Source organism: Ambystoma mexicanum, chromosome 11, assembly GCF_040938575.1.
Source record: "Ambystoma mexicanum isolate Mex_15411 chromosome 11, UKY_AmexF1_1, whole genome shotgun sequence".
Taxonomy (NCBI): Eukaryota; Metazoa; Chordata; class Amphibia; order Caudata; family Ambystomatidae; genus Ambystoma; species Ambystoma mexicanum.
In genome coordinates this window covers 964,863,915-964,882,939 of record NC_090934.1, presented here as the reverse complement: position 1 = coordinate 964,882,939, position 19,025 = coordinate 964,863,915, and the positions used below count along the sequence as shown (strand labels likewise).

Here is a 19,025-nt window from a genome sequence, read left to right as displayed (position 1 = left end):
ACAAAATCTAATTCTTTCTCTGAGTGGTACATTGATTTACTGGTCTATACAAGTTTGTTTTTCTTTTCATCAAATTGTATTATTATGACACATATACTCTAAAACATAGATCTATTTACTCTTTTATGTAATAGATTGGATACTGGAAAGAGTGGATACTTATTTCCCAGGTGAAGAGATTACATCCAGAAACAGGTTGAGCTGATTAAGCTAAATAAAAATATTTCCTTGAAGATCGCCTATTGCTGTCCATTAGATGTCCAAAAATGAATTTACCATTACTTGGCGGAATTTCTATATTAAGCATATTGGGCCACATTACGAGGATGGTGGTAGCTCCAGTACCGTTAAGAACGGTACTGGTGCTACAGTCCTGTTCTGCTTGCAGGTGCCGGTACCAGGTCAGACCTGGTGGCTTAAAGGGCACCTGTGAGCAGAACTCGTAGCATGGCGGTACGGTAGCAACGGTGCCAGTAGCACTACCGGCACCGATGTTGCCTTACCACCATACTTGTAATGAGGCCCATTGTCTCTCATTTAAGATTATTGACATTCATTTAATCATAATACTTTAGCGTTTACATAGCGCTATGAACCCTCAGGTATCCCTCAGGTATCCCTCAGGTATCTGAGCACTGCTTATTATTACCCATGGTGTGTGGTGCTCATTTATCGACCTCGGAAGGATAAAAGGCTGAGTTTGGCCCTGCCAGGACTCGAACCTGCATCAGCAAGCTCTGCTAGCTGTGCTATCGGACCGGCTATTGAATTTGACTCTTTCTTGGCACTAACTGTTAATAATCAGATTTACTAGAATATATTAGGCAATACCAGCCTTTGATAGTGTGCGCAGGGGACTACCTTTGTATACTATTTTTTTGTTAGTTAGATACTATCTTTGTGCCAGGATTTGCACTTGCTCCCCTGCATCTTTACTTTCTCACAAATCGACTTGCCACCTTGGAATATATAACTTTTTCAACAATTGGTGTGCAATTTGGAATATTTGTTTTCTAGTTGTTTTAAAATAAATCAGTCGAAAGCTGTTAAACCTCCTTCATGGGGCATAGCTGTATAAAGACCATTAACATCTCTTTTTGAAGATTCTGGTTAATTACCTTTCTTTCGCTGTTTTAGTTTATGCGCATGTAGGCCTTTTCCGCTTTTTACTGTTTGTCCGAGATGTTTTTTTCTAAGATCAGCTTGTTTCTCTTTTTGTGGTAGGAGATTTTAGTTATTCCTTTATTCGTGTTGACCATTTGACTATGGGAGTCTTTCTTCATTTCCAAGGTAGTCCTGATTTGGGTGTGGTTGGTTCTATCTATGTACTAACTACAGTGGACACGGCATAAAAGGCTTAAGGATATGTTGTTTCACAATGTCATTTTCATTTGTTAATGATTTGGTTAGCGTGCAATCAGCTCCTGCTCGTGATGCTGTTTTGATACGGGACCGATCGTTAAGGATTTGGTTAGAGTGCAATCAGCTAGCATTTACTAAGAATATTTTCATTTTCCTACGTTTTATTTTAAACATGCATATTTATATATGTAATTAAGGTGTTTGTGCCTTTTTCTGCTTTCAATGGGTCCAGTTACCTAGGTGATGTTTTACAAATTGAGTTTACCGCACTTTTAGAAGAAGTCAAACATTTCTTCTTGGATAATGTAAGTTGACTAAGCTACATGCTATTAGCTTTATGGGTTACCCTTTATACACAATCTGTTTATTTTACCAGTGATTTAAGTTTGTCATTCTTTGGATGATTTTGTGAACGGACATATTAACATGATAAAATATCACTTTAATTCAATACAGCTTATGACATTTCTAGCAATCTGTTTCAATGTCTAGTCTAAGAAACCTTGTCAATGTTATTTCCCCTTTGTAATGTTTTTTGGAACGTATCACAGGTTTATACTTGTGAGAGAATATTCTAAAGTGGTTCAATTAGCAATTCATACAACAAAATGTTCTTATTTTTGCTTTCAGATTTATACTGCTTCTTATGAAGGGATCTTTGCCAAAACACATTGATCTTATTATTGTTATTTACATTTGTGTTGAAAAGTATGTCCAGAATGTTTTTACTAGTATATGTAATGAGACGTATAACATTTTCTATTTATCAGGAATTTTGTATCTGATTGAAAATTGTATGTAAATTGTATCTTTCATTTTGCATACAGAATATGTCTAAAAAGCTTTGTCTGATTGTTCTGTTTATGGAAGTGCTGGGGCATAGTGTGTCACAATTCTGGACAGCTAATTTTGAGTTTACTTCAGAGAAAACAGTGCTTGTATCTGACACAGGGCTTCTGAAAGTTTGGGCATGGTTCTGTAAACTACAGCAAGTTTGCCCTCTGCTCTTGGGCCTCTGACAGGTTTACTACAAGTCAAAAATACTGTTGTGGAATACCATTAGAACTCAGGAGAACGTACCCTGGTGTGTATCATTTATAAATATACATATATGTATTATAATAATAGTAGCTTCTAAATCCAAATTTCAATGTGTGAAGTCTTTTGAGACATGACGCTGTAAAATGTTACTGACAATAGAGCTATTTTTAAAGACTGCTCTGTATTCATGGCCAGAAACAATCAAATGGAAAAATCCACATGGAAAAGTAAGCTGGTGCTTTCAAAATTAACAAATGCCTACAAATCATTCACTGGTGAAAAGCAAAAAAGTACTTTGTCAAAATACAAAATGCTCCAAAAATAGGCTGCTGGCAAAACCAGAAACGTCTCAAAAATAGTTAAGGGTTCTTGGAAAACGTAATGTTCTAAACAGTAAAAATAGATTTAAAAATTGAATCTTCTGCTTCTGTTCAAGGTCCAGCTTCTCTGGTCCATCTTGCCAGCCTGCCAATCCTTGTCCCAGTACATTTCTGTCTACTTTTTGGTGGGGATACATATAAAAAACTCATAAAAACATGGCTTCTTATATAGTGACTGTTGAGCTTCCCGTGCGTTGCATGGCTTATTTTACCCTTTTGCATGCAGGCTCTCATGGGTGTTATCAGCTCTCAGACACTTGACTTACAGCGTTCAAGTGTTTGTTATAAATAAAGCTTTTGTCAACTCTTTAGACATTTAAGGCATTGCTATGGCAAGGGGCAGTGAGGAATGTGCTATGCGTTTGAGATCTGATGGCTGTTTCCAGGTGACCCCCAGGTTTTTATTCAGTCAAAGCCCTTACAATTCTATGACCACAGGCTCACTGAGAGTACAAGATGTCCCCTTATCCTTTTAGTTTACATTTCTGAAAGATCTGGATGCATTTACAAGACAATCAGTAAATGTGTCAGCTAGACAATTTGTTCGGCCATTTTGTGAATTAGCAATTTAACAATTCAATTAAAATTAAAATATATTGAAAAAAACGGTGTCTGAAACGGTTAAACATTATTCAATTCCCTGTGGTTTCATATAATAATTTTAAAACTGGTAAACTTTATAAAATCACTTATGGTTTCATATCATAATGTTAATAGATGTGCGCAGCGCAGGAAATCAAGTTAAATAAAATAACCATAGAAACGTGAATGCTTACAATGATTCCACTATGTGCAGTCCCTCCACACCGATCCTTTCTTATATTTGTAATGGCCGCAAAGGAAAGGGAGAAGGGACTACGTGTAGCCCCTTCTCCGGTTCCATGTTGGCCATTTTTCTTTGTATCACTATTCAATGGCCGCCATGGAAAAGGAGAAGGGACTACATGTAGACCCTTCTCCCCGATCCCTGGCGGCCTTTTTTTTGGCTTTTTATTTCTCAAATGTGCCGAGGTATGTTCGAAAAAAAGTTGTGTCTGTCACCCCAGGGGCCTTACCGGACTGGTGATGACCTCCCACTCCTCGGGTTCTATTGTTTTAGTAGCAATCCAAGATTACACGGTGCAGTAAACTTATAAACAATCGTTAATCCCCCTCACTAACGTGAGAGGGAGTTTAGATTCTATTAAAGACAAGGAGGGGAGTATTATACTTCTTTACTTCTGATAACCACAGCAGCAAAGAAAACACTTTTACAAGGAAAAAAGTGTAAATAACAAACTTAAAACTTAGTTTAACACAGTGGGCCTCATTACGAGTTTGGCGGTAGCCGTGCCCGTATTACGGGCAAGGCTACCGCCGAACTCGCTGTCAGCACCGGCAAATGGGTCATAACGGGCCCATTACGAGTTGAATGGGCCAGTAATTGCCCATTCGCGGGTGCCAGTGTGGGCGGGCTCCTGATCCCCATTCTGTCCTACAGGGCAGAATGGGGGTGAGAGCATGGTTTCACCGGCACCGTTAATAATGGTTCCGGTGCAATCACGAGTTCTGTTCGCTGGTGCCGCTCTGCATGCCTGGTCTGACCATGCCAGGAGGAATTGTGCGCGCCTCGTGATGGGTATTGGCGGGGATGGGTAGAGCCGAGGGAGAAACGGCCAGAGGAGCAGGCTGTATCTCTTCCAGCCTTGTCGAAACCTTAGGGGCAAAAACTTTTCTAATGTTTGTTTGAGCTTTGTCCAATGGCGTGAACGTGTGCACATAGGCAGAGAGATCTTTTAGGAACCTCTCCCCGAACAGATTGCCTTGGGCCCAAGGACCCCCTTCTCTCTGACATATCTATCAGTTTTGGATCAAGCCTCATGAGGAGGGACTTGCGCCTCTCTTTAAAGATGGAAGCGTTAGAATTGCCAAGCAGGTAAACTGTTCTTTGAATCCAGCCTCGCAGCACTTGCACATTGATAGGGAGGTTAGAAACTGCTGCTTCCTCTGCCATCTCAAAAATTGGTCTGGTCTGACCAGACGTGCAGAGCAGCACCCGCGAGCAGAACTTGTAATGTGGCGGTTCGGTAACAACGGTGCCGGTAGCACTACCGGCGCCGTCGTCACTGTACCGCCACATTCGTAATGAGGCCCAGTGTATGGGGAGTACCCCAGTCCAACATGGAAGGCAGGTCATGCCCTGTAGATGACCAGTGAGCTGAGACCCATCCCCATAAAAGTCCTTTATTCTAACACCAACTCCTCTTTCTGCAGCTGTCTTGCATCAGATGCCCACTGCAAAGATCCAACAGCGTAGTGCAGAGAAAAGGATCCAAACGAAACTGGAGGGATCACAACCTCTCCTCAACTTGAAACTGCTACGAAATCCTTCCGACCAGATCGCCTCACCCCGAAGCTGTAAGAACAACAAACAAAAAAGGCATGGGTGGGATAATACTTGCCTCCTTGTCTTTAATAGAATCTAAACCCCCTTTCACGCTAGTGAGGGGGATTAACCCTTCTATGACAAGACAGGAGGCTTCATATTATGCAAGTTCAAAGCCCTTGCTTCACATTAATTGCAACATGATCAATCATTTTCTGATAAAATGTTTTGAATGTTGATTCTCTTGACCAATCAGCTGCTTTCAAGATTTGTTCCAAACTACCCCCTAGGAAAGCAGCTTTAGATGCCATAGCACACCTAACTGAATGAGGACCGAAGGAGGACGCGTCAACCCCCGTTTCGCGCATGACCCACCTGATCCATCTAGCCTACGTGGAAGGGGATACCGGCTTATGTGGCTTCGTATAGGAAATAATCAACTGAGAGGTATTAGGTGGTCTAAGACCCCCTGTCTTCAATTCAAAACACTTTAAACACTGAATGACACATAGCTTAGCATCTTCTGGAAAAGCTGGATAAGAAATTGAGGAAATTAAACATTTAGTCCTCCTGGAAATAAAGAAAGTGACCCCCTGAGGGGTAAACATTTTATTATCCACATCCAAAGCTCTAATATCAGAAACCCTTTTAATAGAAACAAGACATAACAACATTGCCAATTTAGAAAACAGTTTCTGCATAAACAAATTTTCATTAGTAGGCCAAGCAGGAAAAGATCTAACATCATGTTAACATCCCAGAGAACAGAATACCTTGCTTTCGGTGGGACCTTAATACGAATGGATTTTAGGGCCCCATGCACCAAAAAATGCCTACCAACAGGTTCCCCCTTAACCAAAACATGACCCGCTGAAATAGCGGATCTGAAGCCATTTATAGTCCTGTAAGCCTTGCCCTCCCTAAATAACTCCACCAGAAAGTTAACTACCTTAACTGGAGGGGCAGAGACAGGATCAAAGTGTTTAGCCGCACACCAGTCAACCCAGCGGTTCCATGCTGAAGAGGAACATGACTTAGTAGAGGCCGCCTAGGAGTCTTTCATGACACCGATATAGTCCTGCGAAAGTCCCTGGAACCACCAGGAAGAGCTGAAATCTTCCAAGCCATATGGAAGAGGTGCCCCTGAAGGACCAGCACGTGAGGGAGACCCGCTGGATCGGACAGCAGCCGCGGGTGGAGAGGAAGAAGACGAGGAATAGCCACCTCCAAGTCGAGAAGGGCTGGGAACCACACCTGGGAGGGACAAAAGGGGCCACCAACACCAGGGTTGCCGCCTGTCTGCGTACTTGAGCTAGGACTCTGGCTATCATGGCAAAGGGAGGAAAGACCTACGAAAGAGGGGCCGACCCATCCTTGAGGAAAGCGTTGGTAGCCAGTGCAATGGGATCCGGTCTCCAACTGTAGAACCAGGGGGCTGGCAGTTGAGTCTTGAGGCAAGCAGATCCACTTGAATTGGACCCCAAAGAGACAATTTGCAAAGAGTGTCCTGTCTAGCATCCTGTTGCTTCTGTCTTGGAGATGCCTGGAGTTCCAGTCCGCAACCGTGTTGCCGACTCCCGGAAGGTATTCCGCTTTCAACACAATATCTCGATCCAGGCAGAAATGCCAAAACTCCCTTCCTAGATCTGCTAGGGCCTTGGACCTGGTACCCCCAGGTGATTGATGTATCGCACCCCTGAAACATTGTCCATCCGAAGGAGGACACCACAATTCCCCGATCTCTGAGAAAGCTCTTGACTGCAGAAGAACCCACTAGCAGCTCCAGACAATTGATATGCAGTGTCTTCTCTGAATCAGATCACTTCCCCCCTGTGGAGACCTGCCCTAACCTGGCTCCCCAGCCTGCCCTGCTGGCATCTGACTCCAGGATGACATCCGGAGAGGGACCAAAAATTGCTCTGCCATTCCAGGGATCCATGTGTCTGAGCCACCAAAGGAGTTCTAACCTGGCTTCGGGTGACAGCACCTCTAGCTGAGAGTAAGACAGACTCTTGTGCATATGTTTGGCCTTGAGGTGTTGCAACGCCCTGTAATGGAGGGGGGCTGGAAAGATAGCTTGGATGGATGCTGACAACATCCCCACAACCCTGGCCAGCTGCCTGAGGGAGACCCTCCCTTTTCTGAGAAGATGACGGATTTCCTTCTTTATCTTAGATAGTCTGCAGTCCGGAAGGAGAAGGATGCAGAGCCTGGGATCTATATTGAAGCTCAGAAATTAGATACATTGGGTAGGCTTCAATATGGACTTCTTTGCATTTATGACAAACCCCAATGCCTGTAGAAGGGATACTGTTAGGTCCAGATGAGTCTGTAGCGTCAGAGAGCTCTGAGCTAAAATAATCATATCGTCTAGGTAAATTATTATTCAAATCCCTTTGGACCTGAGGTGAGCCATCACCGGCTTCAACTTGGTGAAACACCAGGGAGCTGACGACAGGCCAAATGGAAGGGAGGCAAACTGCCAGGTGCAAGCTCCCCACTGGAACTGAAGAAATTCTTGGTGAGGGGGGAATACTGGGACTACCAGATATGCATCCTTGAGGTCTAATTTGACCATCCAGTCCGCCGGGAGAAGGGTGTCCCTGAGCAGATGGATCCCCTCCATTTTGAAGTGATGACATTCCAAAAATTTGTTTAGGGCTCTTAGGTTTATGACCGGGCAGAAACCCTCCTGGGGGGAAAATCATGCTCAGAAATTGAGAGGCTGTGAAGGATGACGGGACCACCGCTCCCTTGAAAATGAGGTCCCTGACCTCCACATCTATCAGGACTTGTTTGACCTTGTCGAACACCAGGGGAAGGGGTAAGGAGAGCTGGCAAGGGGGGGGAATAAAACTCTATTTGAAACCCCTTCACTGTAACACCCAAGGGTCCAAGGTGAGGGCCTCCCACTGAGGAGGAAACCTGGCCAGTTTGCCCCCTAAATTTCTGTGCGAAGAAACATTTAACACAAGAGGCATTACATGATGCTGTTCTCGCTCTACCAGCACCCCTGCCGGCACGTCCTCTCCAATGGAAGCTTCTTTGAGGGTAAAACTGAGCTTGCGCTCCCAGAGCAGAGGAGGAATTGTGCGTGCCTCTTGACGCGTATTGGCAAGGATGGGTAGAGCCGTGGGAGAAACGGCCAGAGGAGCGGGCTCTACCTCTTCCAGCCTTGTCGAAAACCTTAGGGGCAAAAAATGTTGTAATGTTTGTTTGAGCTTTGTCCAATGGCGTGAACGTGTGCACATAGGCAGAGAGATCTTTTAGGAACTTCTCCCCGAACAGATTTCCTTGGGCCGAAGGACCCCCTTCTCTCTGACATATCTATCAGTTTTGGATCAAGCCTCATGAGGAGGGACTTGCGCCTCTCTTTAGAGATGGAAGCCTTAGCATTGCCGAGCAGGTAAACTGTTCTTTGAATCCAGCCTCGCAGCACTTGCACATTGATAGGGAGGTTAGAACCTGCTGCTTCCTCCGCCATATCAAAAATTTGCATTACTGGACACAACACGTCCAACAATTTGTCTTGACAACTGCGCCAAGCTTTATCTACCCCTTCCTTGGGGTCTTTCCCTTTTTGGGACAGAAACGCTACCATGGACTGGTCAATTTCTGGAGTAAGGGCCACCTTACCGTGAACCACCGGCCTAGGGCACTCCGAACGCAACTCGTTTCTGTCCTCTTTGGGCAAAGGATGTCTGACCCAAAGACTTAAGAAAGATGACACTTCCTCAGAGGGATGCCATTCGGCAGACCTGGGGTGTTGGATGAGGGCAAGATCGAACAAAGGAACCCCATTAACATCAAAAACTGGCCTTCTTTATGGAGGGACAGGGTCTAACTTCTTGCGCCTCTTCGGAGGCGAATCCGAGTCTTCCGAAATATCAGAAGAGGAAATAGGGACTGCAGGAGCAGAAGCAGGAAGCTGTGAGCTGCTCAACCAGGGAGGAACAGACTGGGACTGTTGGGATTCTTCCAGACTGCGCTTCTGACCACTTCCCGGGGAGGAGACATGACATGGGATAGAGGGCGAACTGAGTTGTCCTTCGATATGTTTGGACTTTTTAGTGCATTTACGGCAAGCTTGTTCAGGAAGGGAAGGATGAAAATAAGCCTACGAAAGGCTGAGGCCAGGGTAGAATTGAGGTCCGATAAAGCAGTGTCTAGATGCATTAGCCACTGAAGACTGGATAGGAATAGAAGATTCCCCCACAGGTCTGTTAACCTCTTCCCTCTCACTTTTCTTTGAGGGCCTCACTTGAATGCTGGCATCTCCGGAAGAGGGAACTTCCGACCCTTTTGCCACCATGACAGCCTCAAATTGTGTAACATTTTAATAAATATATATATATATATATATACATATATATATATATATGTATATATATATATATATATGTATATATATATATATATATATATATATATAGAGGTGTGTGTGTGTGTGTGTGTGTGTGTGTGTGTGTGTGTGTGTGTGTGTCCAGCAAGGGTTAATATATTGCTTACAGCCCTGCTGTGACAAAATGGAACACACAGAGCAGGTGTATACCAAGCTGCTCACCTTAGCAGGGTGTGACACACAGCAGCACGCGAGGGAGTGAACTCGCAAAACCTGAAGCCAAGCAGGCCAAGGCACATGTGTAGCTTGAGTAAAGCGCATGTGCCCAAAATGATTTTTAATGCAATTAAATTATTCTTAAATTATTCTTAAATGGAAAATAGGCTGCCGCGCATGCAATGACTGAAGCAAAGCTTCTGACAGGCTTGCGTGCAACAGGCCGTTATTACAACTGATGGGTAGAACAAAGGCCTACACGTGTCGGGTGTGAAGTAAAAGGACTTCTTCCACCCTGCGCACGACGAGCCTGGCCCTTTGCTGAAAGTTCCTGAAAGGAACGTACAAAAGAAAAACAGAATCAATAAACCCACGCGCGATGGGCCTGAAGCGAAAGCTTCTGATAGGCCCGCTCACGTTGGGTTTCCAGAAACAATGACAGTAGGAATTCGCTACAAGTGAAACCGAATGCGCTAATGAGCCGCGGTGGTCTCACAAAGCGAAACAAAATACTTTATGAGGTAACCAAGTAACGTAATAAACTAAGTGAAAAACTGACTGACTACGCAGTTGACTCCACTATTGTTTAACAGATATAAAATATCACACAGTATGACAGGCCCCGTACTGACTAACAACAAAGGCACAACGAGAAGGAGTGACTTAGCTTGTGGTGTCAGCAGCAAAGAAAGAGCAGTTGGTGTTAGTGTAAAGGACTTTTATGGGGGTGGGTCTCAGCTCATTGGTCATCTACAGGGCATGACCTGCCTTCCATGTTGGACTGGGGTACTCCCCATATGTCTTTAAACTGTTTTAAGCTTGTTATTTAAACTTTTTTCCTTGCAAAAGTTTTTTCTTTGCTACTGTGGTTGTCAGAAGTAAATAAGTTATGCATAGTATGAAGCCTCCTGTCTTGTCATAGAATTGGAAAACATTTGTTAAGCACCGCTATTGACAGGAGACGAGGAATGTGTTCAAATGCTGACAGCACGTTGTAGACTCGACAGGCAACTTGTTTAAACATTGTGACATGTTTAAGGACGATAGCATACATATAGTTGAACTGCTCACTAAAATCCAGCACGCTATCTCAGAGATATACGAGACTGGTGCAATGCTTTAATGATTTTAACGGCTGCCCATCATGCTCCAGTCCTGTCTCTGTATAGGACTATCTCCTCTACAGTATGGCAGAAAAGGGTATATTTACTAGGAAAATGGTATTCACTACAGTGAGAAACATGTTCTAGTTCTAATCAATGATTAGTTTATACATTGAGCTTATCCATTTTTATTCATTTTTCATTATTCTAGGCTACACTTGAAGAGTTATTTCCGGAACTGCTCATAAATGACTGCCCTGACTGTGAGAAGGAGACACCACGTGAACCAACGCCTCATGAGATTGCAGACATGATTGATGAAGCTAGGTTACGCATGCTCAAAGTACAAGTGGTTCGTTTCAATAGTTCTTGCAAATTTGTAAACATGTTTTTTCAAAAGTGTTACCTATTTATGTATTGTCATGTAAGGGGTCTTGTATAGAGACCCTTCTATCACTTTTGGTGGCCTCAGTGCAGGGGCTTTGTGTGGAAAAGTAGGGTGTCATAAGTGGGACAGTGGAAGAGGCAGGAGAAAAACATGTGGTGTTGATGGGTGCTAAATTACCCTTTTCCTGTGTGCCAATCTGCTTGTATGAGTTTGGGGGAGAGTCTTGGGAGTATGTTATCCAAATAGAATTAGTGTTGATGTGCTAACAGTCAAGCGTTTAGCACCCGCCTGTACCATTTCACTATCTCACATATATAATGAATGATATGCAACACTGCAAAAGGTTCAGGCAAACAAAGACATTTCCATGAACTGTTTCCCAATTTTAGACACATATTTCACAAAGTGAGCACACCGATTTTAATGCAGTTTAAGGAAGTTATCCACTATCAATTTTTTAAATAGCCCCAAACTCTCCATTTCAACACAATTTTCTTCAATGCATTGGCCAATAAGATCTAAATCACTGCTCTTACAGTACAAAAATGATGTCAAACTGGATTAACAACAATGCCCATGTAGTTAGAAATAAGGTGAATCACACCAAACACTGACTGGTAAAGGGCTGGCCAGAGAGCTCATTTTGAATTGGTCGTAACATAAATGAAAGACATAAGGCATGTGTAAGACTTTCAAGATCACAGTCATGTGCTGCAATCTTTTTATGTCTCAGTGCTGTTTAAGTCTGAAGTAAGGCAGCTTGAGGGACAGTCAGTATGTGCGTTTGGGCAATAACAAAAAAGTGACTGCAGTAAGTACCCCATTTTAGCCCTGTGGTATCACCCTTTACTGGTTTTACAGGATAGGCTGAAAGCACAACTATTTGGTTTGGCTTCACCAGGGTTGCAAGTCGATTTACTGCATTAGTAACCCAATATACATTATGGTAGCCATTGTGATACTGAAGAGATTTTAAAGTCCTACTCTCAGCCATTTTGTTTTAGGGGTGTCTCATTGCTCAGGGAAACCATGAGACAGGCTTAACGCGGCTGTTGTGCACATGTGGGCCTTCTTGTGACCTCATCATAGTACCCACGTAGTGGTTGGAACTGGTCTTGATAAGTTCCTGGCCCTGGGATGGCCATTAAATTGGGGAAGTCTTCAGTGTCTGGCAGTTTTGGGGCCAACCTGATTGGCTGGCTGCCAAAACCTTTGTTTTTATTCCCCTATTGTAATTGGTTGGTTAGATTATTCCACCCTGTTAGTGTAGGTAACATGTAGGGGAAGCCCTGTTCATTCACTGAGTTCTGGAGGATTTCTCAGTTTGGGCCGCTGCTGCAATTTTAAGACCAGATTTGGCTCCACTGGCTGGGCCCTGGTTCCTACGCTAATCTTCTTCCTGGGTTTTCGGCTGCAGGATGTCCTGCCTGGGTCTTCCTCACCCCTCCCACTGGTCATCCTCATCCGTTTGGGCCAGGCCTTCCTTCCTAAAGCTGTTGCCTGAGTCACTTTGCCACCATTTCCTGCCGTTGACTGCCAGAGTCTCCCACTTTGGTGCACGAAGTTACTGCCGACTGCAAGAGTGTTGAAACTCTAATGTCATGCCTCATCTGGTCATGTGGGCTATTTTGGGTCACATCCATCATCGTCCTGCTGCAAGAATTGTATTTTTCTGTAGTGCTGCCCCATTTTTCCCACTGAGCAGCCATCACCTGCCTTACTCAAGTTCCTTTGTCCCCATGGAGCTGTCTCCATCGCAGCTTTCATTTCTGGATGGTGGGTCCCACCCTGAGAAGGTCAAATATTCTTCTTTTGGGCCATTATGCAATGTTGTTGACTTGTGGTTCAAGTGCCTGGCTGACCAGATTCTTCATCTTGCACTATAAAAGGAGATTCAGACTAACAGGGTTGTTCCCACTTACTGGAACAATTTCTGGGGGGATGAACATCATAGGTACCTACCTCTGGGGGCTCGATTGGTGGGTTATTTCAGATAAACACCATCAGGGGCCCCAGTAGTCCATGGTCGCAGGGTTCTGCAGGTCCCCTTCAACCACATTTCTCTAATGTCTTGCATTGGGGGCTAAATCCTGCTCTGCTTCTTTTCTCCTGGGGCTGCTGGGCCTCCATATCAGCACTGGATTGCTTCTTTTGGCTCTTTCTGGGGTTGATTTCTTTATTCTCTGCACCTGTGGCATGGAACTTAGACATATCTGCCTTGTCAGTATAACTGCTTTTTTATGGGGAACTTTTTATAACTAAATAACTCATACCAATCGCATTCTAGGGTACTTACCTGAACAGTGATATTCTTCTGGGGCCCCCCTGCGGTCCCTGAAGTTCTTTACCAAGCCTTGGACTTTTAGCAACTACCTCTGATTAACTAGAACTTTTTGGTCTATGTGTTATACTCCTGCCTCTTTAACTACATTGTATTACTGTTTGTTACTATTGTTTCTTTCCTTGGAGTGTAATATGCCCCTCTTGGCTTAAGTCTAAAGGATATTATGTATGTTTGCAGCCCTCCTGACTGCATACAACATTGCAAAGCCCTGTTGTCTACCTCTGTGAGTTTTACCACTGTGCTGTGTTCCTCTGTGTTTAGTGTCATACTTTTACCTAGAGTGTAGTAGGAATCCTGTGATTATGTTTTGTGTGGCATCATGGGTCCTAAACATGAAAATAATGTAGGCTTCGAATGGATTGTGTCCTCCCACGTATTCCTCATCCTATGATCTCTCCATATCCAGCTTTAGCTGCTGAGGAAATGTTTTCCAGAAAGGGGCGCTGCGTGACGAATCCTGTCAATTCGATGTCTCTCGAGGGCCTCTGTCTCGATGTCGACATCATCACTGGTATATAGCGTGTGCAACGACCATTGGCTTCAGTTCAGTTTTTTCCACGAGAGCTATTACTTCGGAAGATTGGTGCGCTTCGATTCCTTTTGTGAAAATGTAATCGGCATCATCGTCTCCAAGATCGGGGTTTAAAAAATGCCATGAGTGCGGGGCGATAATGTCCCTTACGGACCCCCATTAGGTGTGTCTGTGGTGCTTAGGATCCACTCATATGACATTGCAGTGCGGATCCTGCCTATCGATGACAGGGAAAGCCCTGAAAGAGCATAGAGAGAAGTTAGCTGCCGGTGGGTTACATAACTCCCCTTCGACGACTCCTTCGAAAAAGCGATCCTCCGACGAGTCGAGCAGTGGCTCTCCTCCTCGGAAGAAAGCTAAAAGATCTCGATCCATGAGTGGGTCTCACCATTCGTCATCGTCCTCATGGCGTTCGAAGAAAAGGCATCACAGATTGCCGTCTTCGTCATCGCGTTCCTCTCCTGAATGAGTGGCCTGCCTGACCAAATTGGACTCACCAGCTGAATGGGAGAGTTTCAGACACAAAATGCTTAAGGTATTGGAGAATGCGACCTTGACCGTCTCGAAGAAAAGCAAGAGCCATGCCCATGTTGACAAACCCGACAGAGAAGGCAAAAGACAAAACCTGCGCGCCCTCAGGCCTAGGTGTCCAGGAGAAAACTCCTCAGGAGCCTTTCAGAGGTTAAATCGAGTCGAGAAAATATTCCTTCAAAATGGAAATCTTTTTACGTCATCGACACCGAAAGATTCGACATCATTGTCCAAAAAATCGATGTTGACGGCGTAGAAGACTTCAACGCCATTGTTGACGCACATGACGAAATCCTCAAAGGAGTTTGAGAAAACTGAAGACTCTTTTACCACATTACCAAGGAAATACTTTTTTAAGTCACTTACTTAATTTTATGAGGAAAATGAGCCATCATCTGAGAAATCACGTCCATTTGGATTACAATATGGAACACAAGGTGTTCCAGAGGCTCTAATATCAGAGGACTCAAGGATAAAGAATCAACACGAGACTCTTAAAACTTAAAGTTTGATAGACACCTCCCCCTTAGCCACTTTTTGAAGCAGCATGATCTTACAGATATTTTAGATAAGGGACCCAAAGAGGACCATTTTCTTCCCTTTCATGTAGCCTTACAAAGGTGAGTCAATGCCAACTGGAAGACGCCGGAATTGATTCCAGCAGTAAATAAAAAATTAACAAGCAAATACAGAGCTTCATGCAGTGACCCCTGTTACGTAACTAAACATCCTACTTGAGACGACAAATCCTATAATGCTATGCCAAAAAATGTCTTCTCTACCGGAAGTATGGCACTGAATTCGGCAAATACCACACGTGCACTGGCTAAATTCACTTTCACCCTATGGAATATATATCAATGACGGCTGATCATATCCCTGAAGGGGAAGAAAGAGACGGTTTCCTAAGTATTGTTAAGGGTGGGAAGGATGCAAAGTGCAAATCCCTTCAGACAGCCTCAACTCTGCTGGCGGCTAGCACTGTAATGTGCATATTTGCCTGGTTCAGAAAGTCTGGTTTTGCTCAGGATGTGCAATCCAGACTCCTTAACATGCCCTTTGACAACACAAATTTATTTGGCAGTAAGGCTGACGAGAGCTTGGAGAAGCTGCAGACCTCCAAAGCAGCAGCCAAATCCCTTGGTGCTGCAATCAGACAGCCACAAACTCACCCCAGTGAAGCAGCTTGGAGGGGCAGGTCCTTTCGCTATTACTTCTCAGTTGGAAGGGGGAGAGGAATGTCAAATCAAAGAGGAGGTCAGAGAAGATTCCCTCGTGGTGGACGGAGAAGAGGTGCCAAGACTGCCCAGGCAATGGCTACTTTGCCCTCAGCCGCTGCATCTGCCGCCTCAAAACCTCTGTGAGGTCTTAATCCACAAAACCACAATGGGAGGCAGACTCTCACAGCATTTAAGAGAATGGCAGGGTATTACTTCAGATGCATGGGCATTCGAAACAGTAGCCCAGGGTTACTGCCTTCCCTTTGTAAAAAGGCCTCAGGATCATCCACCGGGGAACAACTCTTTCAAAGTTCCAGATCTGCTCCTTGTGCAGGAAATGTTGACCCTGCTGGAGAAAGGTGCTATAGGACCAGTGCCTGTAGCGGAGAGGAACAAAGGTTGGTACTCCCCTTACTTTCTAATCCCCAAAAAGGACAGATGATTGAGACCCATCTTAGATTTAAGAGACTTGAACAAGTTCCTCAGGAAGGACAAGTTCAAGATAGTTGCCCTTTCTCAGATCCTTCATGCCCTCCAACTTCAGGACTGGATGGTATCATTGGATGCTTACTTTCATGTGCCAATCCATCACAAGCACAGAGGGTACCTGAGGTTCGCCATTGGCGGTTCTCATCAGTGTAACGCTCACCTGGTTCCCCCGGAGGCGCCGGTCTTGATCTGGCGAGGATACTGTCTTCAGTGTTAGGCGCAGGGTTCGCTTTGCTCCCGGACTGGGCCCCCTTCCCACCGACAGTTTAAGTTGAAGAGTGAGATGTCTGCAAGGGTAAACCAAGGTATTAGTGTTTGGAAGATTCGGAAAGTTCCTAGCCCCTCTCGCCCTTTCTTTCCCCGTGGAACTGGGTTGATATTGCGCTTACCTTATATAGGTAAATGCCGGGCTCTCCATCCTGCGTCTTGTGCAGGGGCGCTGGATCCAGTTGCTTCACTGGATGCGAGCTCTGCCTCTTGATAGCAGAGGATTTGCTGAGAGCGAAGACGCCGTTAATGCACGAGCGTGCCTTGTAAGTATTAAAGTTCCTTTTGCATTGTTCTCTTCTCCTTTAAAAGTCTTAAGTCTGTAAAGTCTATGCCTTTCCTTTTTCAGATGCTGGGACGACGATGAAGATTATCCTTCTAATGGCACACGTAAGTAGAAAGACTGCACTAGCGCTGGAGAATGCTCCGTAATGTCTCTTTTGTCTTTGCAGGTGCTGATGTGCAGCGCGAACAGATTGAAAGCGACGGGTAAGCAGTCTTGTAACTAAGCGTTACTAACCGATGTATCTTGCCTTGCAGGTGCCGGAATGCAGCGCGAGCTGAGTTGGAACAGGCGCAACACAGGTAAGCAGAACTTGTCGTTGAATATTACTGACCGATGTTCTTTCTCTTTGCAGATGTCGGATGCCGGAAGAGAAAGGCAGAAAAAGGCGCCTTGGATGCTGCCGTTGGATTAGGTAAGTAGATTTGCTGTCTTTACTTTTGCCTAACCTGTGCCTTTGTTTTGCAGAAGCTGCAGAAGACTGAAGAAGACTGAAGATTGGATTCCAGCAGGTTATTTCGTGTTCACAGGATCTGGAGCTGGAGGTTTCCTGGAGCTGACACGGTGAGCGTCCTGCTGCAGATGCAGAATAACGCGAAGCACGTGAAACCAATCGGGTGTGGTTTAAATAGCCTTCTGTAGTGCTTAGGCGTCTCCTTCCACGGCCCCACCCAGGTAAGAAAAGAGTTCCAGATTTCTAGAAGAGTTCCTGTGTTCTGCTTCCAGGGAGTGGCTCCTGCTCCACCCAGACAGTAAAAGTAGTTCCAGGCAGAGAAGGATCAGGAGACCAGTTTGCTGGTAAGTAAGCTGCATGGTCTGCTACAGGTAGGTCCACCAAGCACTCTTATCTAATATGAGCCCGGCGCTTCCTGTGCCGGGACCAGTCACCATCATGAGCCTGGCGCCACTGGCGCCAGGACAAGGTCCAGAGGGTCCCTATAGGGACTGGCTGGTTCCTGGGATCAGTGTCATGGGCCTGCTTCCAAGGTCGTGGGGCAAGTCCTGACCCCTTGGAAGCAGGGATCATGACAGCACCCCCCCTCAAGGCCCCTCCCAAGGTTGACTTCTCCGGAGGTCTTGGTTTGTTAGGAAATGTCCGATGAAATTTCTTGATTAGACGGGGTGCGTGTACATGTTCTGCAGGTTCCCAAGATCTTTCTTGGGGGCCGTAGCCTTTCCAGTCAATCAGGTAGTGTAGTTTTGATTTGGAGATCTTGGAATCCAGGATATTTTTGATTTCAAACTCAAGTTCTCCGTCAACTAGGATAGGTTCAGGAGATTTAGTCAATCGGGTTTCCGGTTGAACAGGTTTTAGTAGTGAAACATGGAAGACTGGGTGCATTTTCATGCGAGGGGGTAAATCCAACTTGACCACTACTGGATTTATTATGGCAGTAACAGAGTAGGGTCCCAGGTATCTTGGGTTAAAGGTGCGTGGTCCCTTTAGGGGTAAATATTTGGTAGATAACCAGACTTGATCTCCAATTTGGTATTGAGGGGCTTCCTTTCGATGTTGATCTGCTCCTTTCTTGTATTGTTCCTTGGCCCTTTGAAGGTGGCTAGTAGCTTCCTTGAAGGCTTGGGTGATGGTTGAATGTAGGTGGTCAACTGCTGGTGTTCCAAGATCCTGAGGTGGATCCAGGTTAGAGGTTCGAGGATGATTACCATACAAAAGAAAAAACGGGGTCTTTCCGGTTCCAGAGTGGACTGAGTTATTGTAAGCGTACTCGGCTATCCAAAGGATGTCCTTCCAAGTTCCTCCTGTCTGTTGCAGCATGCAGCGTAGGTACTGTTCCAAAGTCTGATTGGTCCTTTCGGTCTGACCATCGGTTTGTGGGTGGTGACTGGTGGAAAGCCTCACATCAATTTGAGCTAACCGACAGCAACTCCGCCAGAAGTGGGAGATGAATTGACTTCCTCTGTCTGAGATTAAAACTGAAGGAAGGCCGTGCAACCGAACGATGTTTTCAAGAAATTCTCGAGCCAGGATTGCTGCCGACGGTAACCCCTTTAGTGGGATGAAATGTGCCATTTTTGAAAATAAGTCCACGATTACCAGGATTGTATTGTATCCGGAACAGGGAGGTAAGTCGGTGATAAAGTCCATGGAAAGGGTATGCCGGGGATGAGGTGGGATTTCAAGTGGTTGTAAGAGGCCTGCT

The 19,025-nt window shown here is 45.0% G+C and overlaps 1 protein-coding gene across 1 annotated transcript in view; it reads left to right on the top strand.

The window, feature by feature from the left end:
• The window catches only part of LOC138505089 (sperm-specific sodium:proton exchanger-like), a 607,661-nt gene that overhangs the window by 148,000 nt on the left and 440,636 nt on the right, over positions 1-19,025 (top strand). The window contains exon 2 of the mRNA XM_069625405.1: positions 11,021-11,161. Coding sequence (XP_069481506.1) covers positions 11,021-11,161 — 141 coding nt within the window. The remainder of the gene's footprint in view (positions 1-11,020; positions 11,162-19,025) is intronic.